The sequence below is a fragment of the Nelumbo lutea genome, chromosome 1 (genome assembly GCF_056320005.1).
Source record: "Nelumbo lutea isolate HS-2025 chromosome 1, American lotus-T2T, whole genome shotgun sequence".
NCBI lineage: Eukaryota > Viridiplantae > Streptophyta > Magnoliopsida > Proteales > Nelumbonaceae > Nelumbo > Nelumbo lutea.
This window is the reverse complement of record NC_142684.1, coordinates 43688371-43706423: the sequence shown is the minus strand read 5'-3', so window position 1 is coordinate 43706423 and position 18053 is coordinate 43688371. Positions and strand designations below refer to the sequence as shown.

Sequence of the window (18053 nt, the reverse complement as noted above, 5' to 3'; positions counted from 1 at the left end):
CGAACTTGGGACCCCTCGAAGTGCCTTGACCCCGGGGAGGAGGTGCAGGTAAGGCGGCTCCCGATGAGTAGTTTACTCGCCGAGTTGCCGAGCTGAACTCGGTGGGACTTTCCCTCCGAGTTATGCTCACGCTCATTGTGTTGTCATGCTGAGTGACTGTTTGAGCAAGGTCACGCCCACGTGTACCCGTGCTACGAGGTCAGGCCAAATCACCCTCCATCAATTGCTCCCCACTCCTTGTGCTGGCGGCAATGACCCAACGTAGGGAGGTCATGACGCGCCGGGTGGATTTGGCGTCGGTTTTCATGCTGCTTTGTCGTTCACTATGTCGTCGTCTGGTGTAGATAGCCTTATCGACGAGCCCGAGGTGGGTACCTTGGCTCGGGGTGGCTCCTCTACTGCCCAACCACCTGAAGTATGAGTGGCTTCGGGTCACCTGGCGTCCACCTCCCACCGAGGTTGGGAGCCGAACCAGTTTGGCCCATCTATAATGACTTTAGAGTGGCTTCAGGACCTCATACAGAGGTTCCACCTCCCTAAGGAATTCTCATATAGCCTTCCCACCGGCAACTTCCCATGGGAGCATGGTCCAAACAAGATCTTGATCTTCAGGGAACAATTGATAGTCGGGCTCCGACTTCCTCTTCACCCTCTGATCATTGAGGTGTTGATACACTTCAACATCACCTTGGACCAACTCCACCCGAACTCCATACGGAATGTGGTGGGGTCCCTCTCTCTTTGCTTCGATCGCTCCCTCTCTATAGATTTAGATATCTTTAGCACAATTTTGGCTATAAAGAAGAGCGCTTCGGGCATTCTTTCCAGGCATAGGCGGTCCTATTACCTGTCCCCCCACCCGGGTTTCAAACTCATGCACAAGCTCCCAAGCAAACTCCCAGCTTGGAAATAGGACTACTTTGTAGTCCGGAGCAGTACGGGGTGGCCCTTCCCCACCAATTAGAGGATAGCCGTTCAAGACCATGGCGTCATCCTTGACGAGAAGACCAAGAAGGCTCTCCAGTCACTGGCTCAGCTCGGATTGAATTATAAAGACTTCACTTCTGAGGAGAAGCTCGTTTAGGCGAGCTTGAGCCTGGGTAGGTTTTCCTTCACTTCAGTTTTCTGTTCATATGTTTACTTCGGGTTGCTGATGTCGTGTTTTGCTGCAGGTCCCATGGAGGTGGAGAAAATAGACAACCAGAAGCTTTTCCGCCAAATGAAGAGGAAAAAAACGCGTAGCCAAGAAGGTGCGCATTGAGTCCCCGCGAGCTTTAGTCGAGCCCCAACCTCTACAGACATCAGCCTCAGGGCCCGAGGTGGTAGTCGCGCCTGTTGTTGACTTGTAAGAAGGGGTCATGCCTAAAGGGCCCGAGGTGTTAACGGGACCTGCCATTAGGCCCGTCGAGCCTATTGTCAAGCCCACCGGACTTACTGGTGAAAACATTGTTGAGGCTAACGCTGCTGCTGTTGGGGCTCGTCCTGTCAAGGCTGCCGCCAAGACCTCTGAGAGTTCCACTCGTGATGTGGAGATGACGACTTCCAGCTCAGAGGATCAAGGGAGCCAAACCGTCCTGAACCCCAAGTGTAGCCTGAAGAAGAGTAAGCTGACTGCATACCCGGGGGAGGTCAGCGAGTGGGCCGAACTCACTCCTGGTCAGCTTGACGCCCGAGCTGCCACTCATACTATGGTGGTGAGTCTTTCCTCTTCTTTCTTTCTTCCTTTTTTTTTATTTCCCTCTTGACTAGTTTCCCTTTTGCAGGTGAACACCGCCATTCGCGCCTTGACCCTCCAATCATATTGGCACCTGAGGCGGGCTCTAGAGGCTGAGAAGTCATCTCGTGCGGCCCATACTGAGCTGAGGGCAGCTCACTGTCAGGTCCACCGTCTGGAGAGTGGTGCCTCGGCTTAGAAGAGCTTCATTGAGGAATTAATGGCAGAGAAGGGGGAGCTGGCACGTGACAAAGACAATTTGAGAGCCGAGGTGAACAGCCTCAAGGCTGAGCGGGATGCCTTGAAGCTTGAAGTGCAAGGCCTCAAGGAGGTGAAGGGGAAGTTGGAGCATGAAGTGGAATACCTCCGGGAAGACATAAAAGAGAAGACTGCAATCTTCGAGGGTGCTCTCAAGGAGGCCAAGACTCAGGCCATCATTGACTACGTCAACTTTTCCAGATTCGACGACGTGATGACGGAGGCCTACCGTAAGGGCTTCAAGCTCAATCGGTGGCTGATCAAGCACCTCTACCCCGAGTTGGACACGAGCGCCATCACTACTTCGCGGATTACTGATGACATCATGCGTCAGTCAAAAGATGACCCCGATTCCGAAGATGAGGGCACCGAAGATGAAGCAGAGGATGTTGGTCCAGATACTGTCCTCGAGGGGGTCCCTGATAGAGGCGATGAGCTCCCGAAGTAGTTTGCTCTTTATACTTGTACCTTAATCTTTTCCCATTTTCTTCCTTGTAATCAAGGCATCCTTAATGAAATTTATGTAACGAATTTTCCAAAACGAAGAAATTTTTTCCCTTTATCAAAACTTTGTGCAATTCGTTTTTGTCAAGATGGTTGTCTCACCCCAAGCTGTCAACCTATCGAGTTGGACTTCCGAAGTGGGTGTTCCTTAACGGCCATCGTGGCCCCAAACTGTTTAGTAGGGGTAGCCTCATGCATGTTGGGGTGAGGAACATAGTAGGGCGCATGCCCGACCTATCTGCACCCGAGGTAGGTTGCTGTCTATTATCCTCAGTGGGTCCAACTCTTTGCACGCCAGGGTGGGCTATTTGTTGTAAGGTTCGTACCTGAGCCGCCTGCATCTCAGGCGCTACAAGTACTTGGTTCATGCCAATTTTGTGTGCTACTGAGGTTTCTTCATTAGTACTTGGAGGAGTGGCTCGTGGCTCACTCTCGGAGTCTGCCCATGCTGTAGAGGCGACTGGTCCTGTTGTGTCGAGGTCATGTCAGCTCGGTATTCTGGCCCTTAGGCTCTGGGAGTGGCTCGTTGCCTACTCGATTCTTACAGATAGTATTGTCTTAGGTTGACAATGTTCCATGCCCGAGGTACTTGTTTCCCTTCGAGGGTCTCGAGCTCGTATGTTCCTTCCCCGAGCACTCGTTTCACTCGGTAAGGGCCTTCCCAGTTAGACACGAGATTGCCAGCGCTGGGCTCAGACACTATAACTTTACGAGGACTAGGTCGCCAATGCGGAGATTCCGCTTCTTAACCTTGGCGTTATAGTACCGAGCTACTCTCTGCTGGTAGGTTGTTGTCCTGATGTACGCGAGGTCCCTTACTTCGTCAAGTAGATCGAGGTTAGTACGTAGCTCATCTTCGTTTGTCTGGTCACTGTATGCCTCTAATCATAGCGTAGGCACTTCGATCTCTGCGGAAATCACTACTTCAGTGCCGTAGGTGAGATTGAAGGGTGTTTCTCTTGTGGCGGTCTTCTCTGTGGCCCGGTATGCCCATAGAACGCTGGGTAGTTCATCTGCCCACAATCCTTTAGCCCGGTCTAACCGTGTTTTTAATCCTTGGAGGATGGCTCTGTTTGTGACTTCTGCCTAACCGTTTGCTTGAGGGTGTGCGACTGAAGTAAAGTTTTATCGGACTCCCATATCTTGGCACCAGTCTTGGAATTTGATGTCTTCGAACTATTTGTCGTTGTCGGAAATCAATACCTAGGGTAATCCAAAGCGGCATATGATGTTTTTCCAAAAGAAATTTTGGACATTTCGGTATTGTTATGAGGGGTTCGGCTTCTACCCACTTGGTGAAATAGTTGACTGCTACAACTAAGAACTTCCTTCCACCCGTTGCTGGCGGGAATGGCCCGAGTAGATCGATGCCCCATTGTGCAAAGGGTCATGAACTGGTGAGATACTTGAGGTCGGCAGTGGGTTGGTGGTGAATATTGGCATGCCTCTAGCATTTGTCACATTTTCTAACGAGTTCAATGGCATCTGCCTTCATTATTGGCCAATAATACCCTCGTCGAAGTGCTTTCTGGGCAAGGGCTCTACCCCCCAAGTGTCCACCGCACAACCAGTCATGAGTGTCGCGGAGTACGAGTTCGGCTTCGGTAGGCCGCAAGCAACGCAGATAGGGGAGCATGTAGGATCTCTTGTACAACCACTTGTCTATCATGACGTATTTGACTGCCTGGCGCTGCACTCTTCTGGCTGCATTGCGATCTGTAGGGAGGGTCCTGTGTAGCAAGAAGCTCGCGAGCGGGTCAATCCAGCTTGGCTCTGCTTGGACGACGGGAGCGACCTCCTCTACCCCCTGAGAATGCTAGGCCGAGGTAGGTCCTCTATGTACACAGTTCTCATGGTGATGTCGCTAGTGCTGACTAACTTGGACAGAGCGTCGGCCTCAGCGTTCTTCGACCTAGGGATTTGTCTGATGAAGTGTGACTGGAAGTCGAGCAGGGCCTCTCTAACTTTGGTCAAGTGGCAATTATGGTTGGCTCGTTAGCTTCATACTCGCCGGTGATCTAGTTAACCACGAGCTGGGAGTCGTTGCAGATAACAATGTGCTTTGCTTTTACTTCTCTGGCTATGACTAGTCTAGCTATTGACACCTCGTACTCTGTTTCATTGTTAGGCTCCGCGAACTCGAAGCGTAGCGCGTATTCCAGTTTCATACTGCTTGGGCCGTGCATAACTATTCTGGCACAGCTGCCCTGTTGGTTCGAGGAGCCATCTACGTGAAGGATCCAGGGCTCCTCATCCCAGCTCGCGGTTGGCTGAGCTAGGAGAGGTGCCACACTGGCTGCGACCTCACGGGGTTTGGACTCTACCGACCCGGGAGCTTCGGGCTCACCCGAGGTGGGAGCCTTGCGCTCAACCGACCTGGGGACTTCGGAGTTGAATGTGCATTCGGCTATGAAATCTGCTAAGGCTTGGGCCTTAATGGCAGTTCGCGGCTTGTACTAAAGGTCGTACTCGCTGAGCTCAATGGCCCACTTCGTCAACCGATCAGAGACCTCGGGCTTAAGCGATGTTTGCCTTAGAGGTTTGTTAATGAGGACGATGTATGAGCTTGGAAGTACCGGCGGAGCTTCCGAGCTGCGATTATCAGTGTGTATGTTAGCTTTTCCATCTTTGGGTATCTCGTTTCTGCTCCCTGCAATACTTTACTAACATAATAAAGGGGTCGTTGGACCTGATCTACTTCCTTTATTAGTACCGAACTGACCACTTCGTCGCTCGCTGAGAGGTACAGTTCTAAAACATCACCCTCTTTGGTTCGGGTTAAGGTCGGCACACTAGCGAGGTATTTCTTGAGCTTGTCGAACGTGAGCTGACAATCTTGGGTCCATTCGAACCCTTTGCTCTTAATTGCCTTAAAGAACGGTAGACAGAGGTCCACCGGTTTAGACATGAAGCGGCTCCGGGCAACTGTACGGCCATTCAACCTCTGAACCTCTTTCAACTTTCAAGGTGATCTCATATCTAAAATGGCCTTAATTTTATCCAGGTTGGCCTTGATACCGCGCCGGTTAACAATGTATCCTAGGAACTTGCCCGAGGTCACACCAAACACACACTTGTTTGGGTTTAGTCTGATATTAAACTTACGCAGAATTTCAAAAACGGAATGCAAATCTTGTATTAATTCATGTGAGAATTGAGTTTTGACGACCATATCATCTATATAGCATTATACTTTTTTGTCAATTAACGGCGCAAACAACTTATTTACAAGCCTTTGAAAGGTTGCCCATGCGTTTTTCAACCTGAAGGGCATAACCTTGTAACAGTATAGGCATAATTCTGTGATGAAGGCGGTCTTTTCTTCGTCTGCCGGGTCTATCTTGATCTGGTTATAGCCCGAATAGGCGTCCAAGAAACTTAGCAACTCATGCCTTGAGGTCGCGTCTACCAATCGGTTAATTCTAGGGAGCGGGAAGCAGTTTTTTGAGCAAGCCTGGTTCAGGTTAGTGTAGTCGACGCACATGCGCCACTTGCCATTGGCCTTCTTTACCAGGACAGGGTTGGCTTCCCAACTTGGATAGTGGACTTCTCTTATGAAGTCAGTTACGATGAGCTTTTTGACCTCCTCATCGACCGCTTTCCACCACTATGGGGCTAGGTTGCATTTCTTCTGCATGACGAGCCTAACTATAGGATCAGTGTTCAGCTTATGAGTTATGAGTTCGAAGTCTATACCGGACATCTCTACCGCGGACCATGCAAAAATATCTAAATTTTGAAGTAAGAAACTTACCAGTTATGATCGTAGATGTTCCGGGACGGAAGCGCCGATCTAAAGCTTTCGAGCTGGGTCCGCTGCTGAGGTCGAAACCGCGACTGTTTCTTCTGTTGGTGCGGCTCGTTCTTCGCCTTGCTCCATTGGCCGCTCCAGCTTGAGGTCATCAGCTACCTTGGTTTTTCCCTTTAGGGCGGCGTCGTAGCACTTACAGGACTCGAGCTGGTCGCCCCACGCTACTCCCACACTGAAGCCGGTTGGGAACTTCATAGCTAAATAGTAAGTGGAGACCACCGCCCATAGGACATGGGTGATCGGTCAACCTACTATGACATTGTAGGGGGAGGGGGTTGCGACCACCAAGAAGTCGTGCTTGAATCTGACCACACAAGGCCACGCGCTGGCTTCCATAGGTACTGTTATTTTCCCAAGGGGCCGGACTTCCTCTCTGCTGAAGCCTACCAAAGGAGTGTTTGTGGGTTTCAGGTCGCCTCTCTGCAACTGGAGCTGGTCAAATGCAACTTTGAAGAGGATGTCAGTTGAGCTACCTATGTCGACGAGTACGCGACTGACCTTGAAGTCGTTGATTCTTAGATTTATTATGAGCGCGTCGTCGTGGGGGTAGTGGACCCCTCGTGCATCATCTTCTGTGAAGAAAATTGGCTCTTCTGTCCTCGGCAGTTTTGGGAGGTTCTGCTCCTCCCAAGTGGTCTTGCGAACCGATGCTCGAGTTGCTGCTGAAGTGCAACCCGCGACGATCAAACCACCCACTATCATGTGGATATTCCCCCAAACTGGCCTCTCCTCTGGAGTCTGCCTCTGCAGTTGTTCGACCGGCCTGCTGCTGGACTTGGGGGCATCCTTACCGTGCTCCCCTTGTCGACCTGCTTTATCACTATTGTTATTATTCCGTACAAAGTTTCTTAGGTACCCGCGACGGATGAGCTCCTCTATCTCATCGCAGAGGTTTTTACAATTCTTGGTACTATGACCGTAATATTTGTGGAAACTGCAATATAGGTTCTTATTTCTTTCATTGGGATTCCCTCTCAGATGGGGTGGCCACTTCACGTACGAGGCATCCTTGATTGCCATTAGGATTTCAACCCGCTTCACGTTCTGTGGGGTGTAATCGGCTCGGTCCGCTACAGGAGGTCAAGGAAACTGACCTGGCCTTGCCTCCTGAGCTGTGTCCTTTTTCTTTTGGCTGTCCCCTTGACTAGAAAGCTCTCCTTCCCTCTTTCTTTTTTCGGGCATTGGGAATGCTAGGAGTTCGGAAGACAGGGGGATGGAACTAAGAGGAGGGAAGCTTTGACTTTGGCCAAGATTACCTCTTCTTTGCCCATGAGCTCGGGCAAATCGCGGGTGATAGATCGGCGAGCTCGATGGTGGCATCTCTGCTTCTTCGTGGGCTTGGCGTTCATGCTGCTCACCTCTATGCTATTCGGAATGGTTTGTGCAGGAAGTAGCCTGGTCTGCTGGTGATGGCTGTGGACAGAGGGGTCCTGCTCAGAGTCTGTTTCTAGGACCTCGAACCAGTTCTCAAGGAGTGGGGTTTCAAACTTTGATTGCTGAGGTAACGTAGACCTGATGAGCTGGGGTCCTCCCAACCTGTCCGCCCGCGGTTAGATCGGGGTAGCCGGTCTCTCTCGTCTACTGCGGGGGGAGGTCTGGTTTTTTGGGAGGTTTTGGGGGACCTCTCTTTGGCCAGAGGGGTGCTCGTCCTAGCAGCGAGATTTAGCTTGCTACGAGGCTTGGTGTCACGGCAGGAACTGCGACTGCTGAAGTTGAGGTTGAGGCAGCTGGGGGAACTACTGCTGATGCTGATACTGATACTGGGAGACTTGGTGCAGTATGTGTTGTTGATAGAGCTGAAGTTGCTGGATCACTTGGTCCCATAGTGATCCCATAGTGAGGACCAATATTTAGAAATGGTCGATTTCTTAGCCAACATGGAAATAATGAATACAAAGAACTTTCATTTCAATGGATGAAACATAAGAATGATCTACTGATTAAAAAAAAACAGAAAAAGGATACTTTTATAGAATCTAACCCACCACAGCTAGTTTGCAAAGGATGGAGGCAAAGAAGTGCATGTAGCATCAGAGAACACAAACAGATTGTTCCATTCAAACCCAGGGCACTAACAACCCTAAGCCATTGGACTATTATGATTTAAATTATCCAAAATTTTCACCAAGCAGAAATACTAAAGTGGTGCAAAGACTGATAGAAAAAGTTCCAATCCTCTTGATCACAGTGATACTTGGCTAGTTGTTGAGCACATTTTAAGGATCCTAAGACAAGGTCAAATAACTTAATGAATAAATGCTGTAATTTAAGGTGAGGATCTAGTTTGGATTTGAACTGATGAAAATCTCATTATATAAATAGTTTTGTTTCTCAAGAAGGCATTATATATAATTGTATTTGGATAGCAATCATCATTTACTTGACAATATGTACCTTTTTGTTCTTTAATAATTATGCCAATAAGTTATGTTCCTTCTATAAACCTTATTTTTCCATGGATTTCTATTTCCTAATATTATTTGGAAATTTGTAATACTAAGAACTTGATAGGTACCATGATAAATGAAATTGAATGTATAGTATCATCATATTTATTGGGTACCCATCAGCATGCCCATATTTTGGTTTAATATTTGGAAGTCTTATCCACTAAGAAGTTGCCAACTCGTCATACTTTGACAAATGATAAGTCTTATCCCCTTGGAAGTTGCCAACTTGTCTCATGAGTCACGAGGAAAAGTCTTTTATGCATCATACACAAGACCTGGTGAACTAATGGGGAAACCAGTAGTTGAGATGGTCATTTGGTGTTCCTCCGGAAAAGGAGGGACAGGACCAAAGCTGTGAAATTGCAGGCTCTCTGTGATATGGACAGTGGACCTAATATGCACCCTGCCCTGTCCCCACTCCTAGTTCCTGTTATCTATACAAGACCCGGAATTAAATCTTATCTTCATTGTTGATTATCCGTCTCTCTCTAATATACACAAAAACAAACACTTTTAAGTTCTAAAACACGCTTTTCTATTATTGCATATTGGCCCTTTCCAAGTTTCACACACTGTAAAAACTAAAGTCAAGGTTAAAGTCTAATTAAACCTCCATGGAATAGTTACCATATATTCAGCATCAGTAAGTATGAAAATATGTTTTTTACATGTTAAAATTTTGAGCTCTAATAATCTTTAGAGATATTTTTTTAATCCATTATGAATCTATTTTATTGTAGTATCAAATGGTGCTAAAGATTGTTGTTTTTCATAGCCTGAAACTTTGTGCATGCCTGCTGTAAGTTCTGTTGGAGGTCACCATGTAGATAATGGATAATTTGGGTTTTTTCTTCATATCTTTGTTTCTTTGATCACTACAAAATAAACTTTATTAATTATAATGTAAAGAATCCTCTACAAAGAATTCTTGAACTCTACCTATGTGTTTTTCATTCATATTACTAAAGGACAAAAGCTTAGCTTTTGCCTTGGTTTTTTTGGTTAGACTTCCTCTATGAAATTAGAGTACAATGAAGTGGGAGAAATTCCTGTAGAACCAGAGTGGTGACATGGAGATATTGATGAGCCTTGCAAGTCATTGTGGGGAAAATAATTAGATACAACTTGTGCTTGTTGGTAATCTTGTAGGAATAGATGGAAAAGTTCAAGAAAATGTATAAATCTAAGTCACCTGAAATGAGAAAAAAAAAATGAAAAATAAAACATTTGGTGATAAATTCATATGAAGTATATTGTCAATTTGGTCTTCAAAGTTGTTCTTGTGGAAGTCTAGTACCTTTGACGAATTTAAAATTAGATATGGTGAGAACCAAATGTTCATTTGATTGGCCTTGGTCAAATTTGAGTCGAACTCTGTCATCGTTGGAATTTCAGAAGGGGACACAGGGTTCAAAGAACTAGTCCCATTATATTGGCTAGCAGCTTGACATGGATCATCACTAGTGTTGCTCCGGAGACCATTCAACAATATTTTGGTACTGATTTTTCCAGTGACAGAAGTTTGCCCCACCTTCTTGCCTCTGGGTTCTTGGAGATCTCCCTTCTTCAGTCCTTTCTCATTCTTCTTAATTACATGGCACAAAGAAAAAGCTCCCTGAAGAAATTAATAAGCATGTAATATGTCAAAATTAAGATTGAAAACTGGGTAACTAATACTGTTTAGATGTCTGACAATTTTGACAGATTTTAGTATACCTGAAAACTGAATATCCCAACTCAGAGAGAGAACAAAAGCCACAAATAGAACATTTATGGCACAAAATAAACCAACTCAGATTCCCACTAATATTATTTCTTAATGTCTTCTGACTGAGCAGTTCATAAACACTTATGCTATTATTCAAGGCTGTGCTATATAGAGAATAATGTTTATCTGATTAAGGAGTGGCTCTTAGGCTAACCAGAAAAATGAACATATCAACCTTTGAAGTCGATCAAGTTGATCATTTTCTGTGGCTACCAAATCAAAAGTTAGCTTCTGCTTAAAAGGGATGTCCATAGAATTCATTGTCATCTATAAACTATAAATGATGTCAAAATAACAATTCCTACAAAATGAGAGTTATTTCTTTGCATATATTTACTCTCGAAATAACAGAAGCACTGTCATGTGGTCTTCTTAGTTGGTTATGCAGTGTTTTCTAAAGCTTAATTAGTCTTGCAATTAAGTGAATAAGAAATAATTGGTCCTCAACTAAACTCCTATAGACTTTAAGTGGTCCTACAAAGAAATAATTGATTTAGTTTTGATTTGTTTTCTTCTTTATCTAGGGCTTGAAATTACAAGGTTCCTGTTATTGGAACAACATTATTAAACATTACAAAATTTTCTTCTACAGTTGAAGAAAGGAGCATGAAATAAACATCCCTCTAATTTTGGCTAGTGGCACTGTTGATTCTCAACTCTTTCTTTGTGTTGTGGTTCCCTTTTGATGGTCTTGATTATGCCACATCACCATACTTGATCCCCGATAAAAACACATCACGTGAAACAAAATCCTTAAACAACCAATCACACAAAATTTCAACCCTAAATTCCTGGATTTAGCCAATCATCCATTAGAGATTCAATTTCGATACATATAACACTACAACACTCCTCAAACCTAAAACCCGTGATCTGTACATACCTAATGTGATCAAACCCTTCCAATAGCCTCATAAGCCCAATCTATACCTACCCACCAAATTTATCCCAAAATTCCCTTATTTGACCCAACATTAAGCCTTGATTCTGTTTTAACGAATCTTATTGATCAAAAGCTCACTCACCATGAATCTCCATCATCCAAGCCTTATTTGACCAATCAGACCCTGCCACCATGTTCAGAGACCCAAAGAACCCCAACACATCAAATTTTACGACCAAACACTTTCGTTTGACCATTAAAAAAAGTAAGATTCCATTTTTGACTGTTGATTGGAAAACCATAAGCTAAGACCATGATTTGAACCAAATTAGTCAATCTACACCTCTGATCAAAGATCCATCGCTTCATCGGATTTGGTATGATAAAAAATGCCTACCCACCAAATTTCATCCCAAAATTCCCCTGTTTGACCCTTTATCAAATAAATATTCTATTTCAACAAATCTTATTGATTCGAACTTATCAGCCATAGATCTCAATCATCCAAACCCTATTTGTCCGATCAAACATCACTACTGTGTTTAGAGACCCACAAAAGCCCCAACACGCCAAATTTCATGGTCATATTCATCTGTTTGATCGTTAAACTAGAGATGTATCATTTTGATGCACCGGATTGAATCACCACATTAACTGTCCAACCTAGGATCTTAAGAGGGTGGGGAATAACATCAGATCCTTACTTGATCCCATTAAAACACCTGAACCAATGAATTTGAGTTAATAGGCCTAAAAAGCTCAAAATACCAAACAAACCCTTACTTAAAACTAAAAAAATGATAAAACCCCATTTAAAAGTTCATCAAATTTACGTTTTTTACCACTGTTAGTCCCAAATACGGGGCTGCAACATATAGCACACCCCAATCCCTCATTGGATGCACGAAATCCATAAAAAGCCTTCCCAAACTCAAGAAAATTTGTTGCACAAAGAAGGAAGGGTCAACTGCAGGCTCTTATCTCTCAAAATCTTTGTTTATTTCAGTGAAATAGCTCTGTTGAATCACAGACACTATAGCTAGACGACTTTCAAACCCATATCTCTCCCTTTTCCTCTATAAATATAGGCGTAGCTCGAGCTTGAGGAAGACGAGAGGAGCAGTTTCTCAGCTTTTGTGATACACCAATTTTGCTTAAAATCCCGAAATCCCTGAAGCCAAGCTCGAGCCCCATTCCCTCTAGAAATGCTCAGCCCAGCTCTATGCCTTGTTCAAGTTTTGTTTGAAGTCCTTTCAGCTACAGAATTTGTTTCAAGGTTGTACACGAGAAGTAAGCTTCTCATTTGACCATCTCTCTGCTTTTAGTAGTTTCAGATTGCTTAAAGTCCTAAAATCTTGGGAAACTTGCATTCCCAACTTCCTCCAAATTGAGAACAAGAGGTAGAGAAGCAAGGGTCTTAGGGAAACTTGTACCTAAGACCCGATAACATCACATCAAATCAATTATAAGTGAAGTTGGGAACATTTTTGCTAAATTTCAAGAGCTTTGAGCAATTCTGTTAATTCGTGTTTTGCTGGAATTTGAGCCTGAACTACTCCCATAGTGGGTTGCTATAGCAACTTGGAGAGAGGGGTGGCTAACACCTTTCTTCTTCCAATCTTTGGAATTCAAAACCTTTCGGTTCAGTGCCTTTCCCATGGAGGACGGAGTCAATATTAATGATTTAAAGATAAACTTTTAAGTCTGAAAATGATGGCCCATTTCCTCTAAACAAATGGGTGGCGATTTCACCTCTTTGAGGCGGCCTTGAGCTTCCTAGAGCTCACGTTTGGCGTTTTGAAAAGTTTCGGTGAATTTAAGAGATGTTGAAAAGTCATTGTGAGTTTTACACAATTTCCCAAAATAGTAAGAAGGCGGAATGTCTCAAAGAGTTGCCATTTGGGCAATAAAAGTGGCTTATTATATAGCTGGAAAGTAAAAGAAATAAAAATAGTAAAAAAAAAAACCTCTATGGGCTATGGCTATCCATGGGCAATAAAGCATAGATTCAATGGGGGCACACCGTGGGTGCAATAAGGCATATTTGTATAATGGCCCCCGTTATCTCGGTGTTAGGTTTTTTTTTCTTTCTTTATTATTATTTTTCTTTATTTATTATAATTTTTATTTTTTAAGAGGGGCGGTCAACAACGTTGCTTTTGCTTTTGAAAACAAAAACAACTTTCTCATAACCAAAAATAAAATATAATTTCGCTGATGAGACAACACCCCTTGATGAATTATGATTCTTCTAAACTCTCAAGTGCATTTGCTATGAAGTTACCATATGGTGCCAAAACATTCAAGCAATAGCCTCACGTAAAAATTCATTTTTGAAATCCAAATCAACTAGTTTACAATTGGATAGAATACTGATCAACCCCTATCCAATAATCTGGTTCGATTTAAATTTCATTTATCTTTATAAAATTTATATTTTATCTACTTGTAAAATTGGTTTGAATGTTGTATTTTATTAAAGAAAGTTTCATAACAACCTTTTTTCTGTTTATTTTATTAAATAATATAGTATTTATAATATTTTTATAGGAAAATTCCATAGTAGTACCTATACTTGGGGTCTAGTGTCACTTTGGTCCCCAAATTTTAAAATGCAACAATTCAGTACCCGAACTTTCAAAACGTGTCAATCTAGTACCTATCATTAAGCATATGTTAACTAACTGCAAAGTGACATTTAAAAGGACACAAATGCCCTTTGAGTGTCATCTAATTTTCTTTATCAACCATTCAAACATTGACAAAAAATCAACAATTCCAAATCCTGCTTCTATCAAAAAATGGAGTCATGTCTCAATAGGCACTTTGGATCCTAGCTTTCTTGAACAAAAGAGGCAAGGATTTAGGATTGTTAATTTTTTGTTAACTTTGGGTGGTTGATAAAGAAAATTAAATGACACTCAAAGGGTATTTATGTCTTTTTCAAATTTTATTTAACAACTACTTAACCATAGATAAAGGGTTGATATATTTAAAAAAAAAATACTAAATTGTTACATTTTAAAATGCAAAGACTAAAGCTAGGCCCACGATAGAGTATTAATCGGGAATTTTTTCTATTTTTATTTAATTTATAGAATCGACCATGATGAATAACTTGTAACAAATCCACGGAGGTTTTGATTGGGCAAAAACCCTTCTGGCCACTTCAGCCTACTTTCTTTCCCTGTAATCTAGAGGAAAATATCCCCATAGCTTAATTCGCTCAGTTCAGCTATGCACGAGCCTTCTCACTTCTTACTCCATAGACAAACACGTGTATAATGGGATCAGAGACGGAATGAAAGTGTTTTAGCCATTGATAGCACAGAACTTTGTTTGATAGCTTACTCGCATGATGAAAAATGTATTATTAGATTAGAAAATTTACAAAAAGCTATAATTTTAATTCTGCAGCAACGATGATGACTGAAGTAGGGTGCCAATCGAATTAGACTTGAAACCGAATCATACCGAACCGAATTAAATCGGCTCGGTTCGATTTTATTTCAGTTAATTTGATTAGTTAAAATATAATTGTATTTTATATTTATATTAATAAGTATTATTAAGATACATAACGTTTATAATTAAAAAATATATTATATATTATTATTAATATAAATAATAATGTTAACATATATTAATGTTAATGCTAATATAAATATTTATAATTAAAACATAAATGTATATATTTATTTTAAATAATTCGGTTCAGTTGATTTTTAACTCAACCAAGAACTAAATTTCTAAAATCTTAAAACCAAACTATACCGAAAACCAAAATAACCAAACCGAATTGATTTATTTGATTTGATTTTCAGTTTAATAGCCAAATTTAAACAACTCTAGACTGGAGTTCCCTTCAAAAAATCAAACTCATGGTGGGGCTCAGACCTCTGGCTCGGAGAGGAGATTGAAGTTACCTATACCAGCCGGCAGCCGGCTGCCACCAGAGTTGGGGGATTATGATTTGTGAGAATTGTGAGAATGGAGAATGGCTACCCCATGCCCTAGGCTACGCTACTAATGTACATAGTACATAATACATGCACATAAAACCAAAAAAAAAAAAATTACAATAGTTTGAACTGGGCCGACCGAACTCGGTCTGGTTGAGTTGAACCCCAGAATCCAAAACTCCAAGCAAACTCGAAAAAAAATCGGAATTACAAGCAAGTTATTTTCATTGGAAATTTTCGGCTTCAAAGACCTGACCCATATAATTGGGGCTACACGCCTACACAGAGTAGGCAGTTAAACATACATGGTTTGCGCATATGGGACTTATTAAACGAGTCAATCGAAGCCCAGCCAAACTGTAAACACGAAATTCAAGCCAATAGAGAAGCCTCCTGTTGGGTTGAAGACTAGCAAATGCCGACCAATAGACTCCACGCCACGCCACCAACATGAAAACCACAGAGAACCCAACTGGGAGAAATGGACATAAACAATAAGATACTTACATCTCCGTGGTACATTTCCATTGCCATTGGTCAGTTGGGTTGAAGAGCAAATGCCGAGCAATAGACTCCACACCACGCCACCAACATGAAAACCACAGAGAACCCAACTGGGAGAAATGGACATAAACAATCTCATACTTGCATCTCCGTGGTACATTCCCATTGCCATTGGCCCCCCTAGGGACAGAAACAAGTGATCGTACATATATAATCACTAGTCTCTACCCACACCAAGGTTTCCAATCCCTACATCAGACAACCACAATCACCAAATCAACGACGCTAACTTTGCGTACACAATGGAACAAAATCTCCCTTTCAAAATCCTTCCGACTTTACCTACTACATAAGGCAGCCTATAGAAACATATAGGAAACCAGGAACCACGAGATCAACGTTGGGACCCACCCCCAATCCCTCAAAATCTCAGAAATGTAATTTTCAATCGCCGAGAGACAAATACCCTTGAGTCAAAATATCCTCGAGACACGTGGCAACCAAGGCGTGGTCCCAAAACCAAATGTGCCAAGTCAAGTCACCACCTCTTTATGGCTAAGCAGCCCGAGGCGTCACAGACCTCGAGCGACTCTTTTAAATGCGAAAGCAGAACATCAAAATATCAACGTGGATAACAATGGATCAGTACAGCAAAAAGTAAAGAAACGGCAAAAGACCGATTTGTCATTCAAAGTTCCCAAAAATTACAGCTACAGATTAAGCGCTGAATACCAGCCGTCCATTTAGGATCATCAAAATAAATCGTACGATCAATATCAAATTAGCAGGACGACTGAAAGCATCAGTAGTAAAGTAAGCAGAGGTTCTTAAGCTTATAAGAAAGAGAAAATAGTAAGTAGTAAACATGGAACCGATGAAACGGCTCTTAAGCTTCCACGTTAGCACACTCCTTGGCAGGGGAGCAGATGAGCCAGACATAGCCGTATGGATCCTTCACCTTCCCGGCTCGTCCACCGCAGCAAGAGCCCTCGCCCTCTGTGATCTCACCCTCGAGCGTCGCGCCAGCGCTGACGGCCTTCTTGACCGCTCCATCCACGTCGTCCGTCTCAAGGCAAAACATGCACGCGCTTCCGCAGCCAACCCTGGTTAATTTGGTTACACCTTGATCAGCAGTTCAGCACATGGTGCCGAAACTAGCGAGGAAAAATGATACGGTACAAGGTTAAAGGCAGAATGTTGCCTTACAGTTACAGAGAGAGAATAAATTTTATGGATTAAGTATTTATTTAAAATTTTAAAATGACAAAAAATAAAGGCGCTAGAATCTTAAACATAGAACATGAACAGAAATGTGGAAACTGATGATATGGAAGAAAACTAAGTTTTTACGGCAAAGATAGGTAGAACCGTAGAAATACAGCTACGAAACAGGCAAAGGGAGAGATTATACTGTGATAAGATAAAAATAAATCGACCGAGAAAACAAGAGAAAAACCGCAGAGACGTGTGCAAAAGGTGGAAAAATTAAAGAAATAAACCATATGAAAAAGTAATTTCCGAAAATATGCGAGATCAAGGAGAGAGAGAGTGCGAGAGAAAGGAAGAAGATGCTTACGGAGCAGAGGAGTCGTCGGTCTGGTCGCAGACTTGGAGGACGGAGGATCCAAGCTTCAGTTCGGCGGAAAGGATGAGAGGGAGCTCTTGTTCGGCTTTCCTCTTTGGATGCATGACTCGCTTGAGCTCTTCGGCACCAAATGCTGTCTTGTAGAACTGAACGGCGTCGGCAGCCTTGGAAGCCTGGAGGACAAGCTGAGGCTTGAGGGAAGAGAAGCTCACGGTCTTGGTGCTTCCGTTCTCAGCCCCGCCGTTCTGGAGATCGAGAGTTGCAGCATTCTCCTGCGCCATTAGTGAGAGATAGAGAGCAAGCGTACGGGAGAAAGAGGAGGAAGGGAAGAACACAACCCCTGAAAGCACAGAACAAGAAACCCTAACCCTAAGAGAGAGAAAGACAGAGAGAACGGAGGAAATCAGTTGGTTAATAGAGGCGGGGAAACAGGTGATGGGGTTTATTTATAGACGCTGGAGAGAGAAAACGTTTCTGCAAATACGGATATAATGATATTAAAATAATCGGCGATAAAAAAATGCCCCCTGTTTTTCTTGTAATTTATGGTGCTGCCATTCTCGTGCCAAACGGACATGCTTTTAACTTGAAATGACCAAAATAGCCCTTACCAA

General features: G+C 43.2%; 1 protein-coding gene across 1 annotated transcript; it reads right to left on the bottom strand.

Moving 5' to 3' along the window:
* Positions 1–16512: 16512 nt before the first annotated feature.
* Positions 16513–17852, bottom strand: LOC148874451 (Lactoylglutathione lyase / glyoxalase I family protein). Its single transcript, XM_088956504.1, has 2 exons — positions 17431–17852; positions 16513–16957 (listed from the first exon to the last, which is right to left on the bottom strand). Exons 1-2 carry the CDS (start codon positions 17718–17720, stop codon positions 16741–16743), a joined length of 507 nt encoding a protein of 168 aa, XP_088812630.1. The 5' UTR covers positions 17721–17852; the 3' UTR covers positions 16513–16740.
* Positions 17853–18053: the final 201 nt, after the last annotated feature.

Coding starts and splice junctions, on each gene's coding strand:
- LOC148874451 (XM_088956504.1), bottom strand. CDS start 17,720: ATGGCGCAGGAGAATGCTGCAACTCTCGATCTCCAGAACGGCGGGGCT. Junction 16,958..17,430: donor ACCGACGACTCCTCTGCTCC/GTAAGCATCTTC, acceptor CAAATTAACCAG/GGTTGGCTGCGGAAGCGCGT.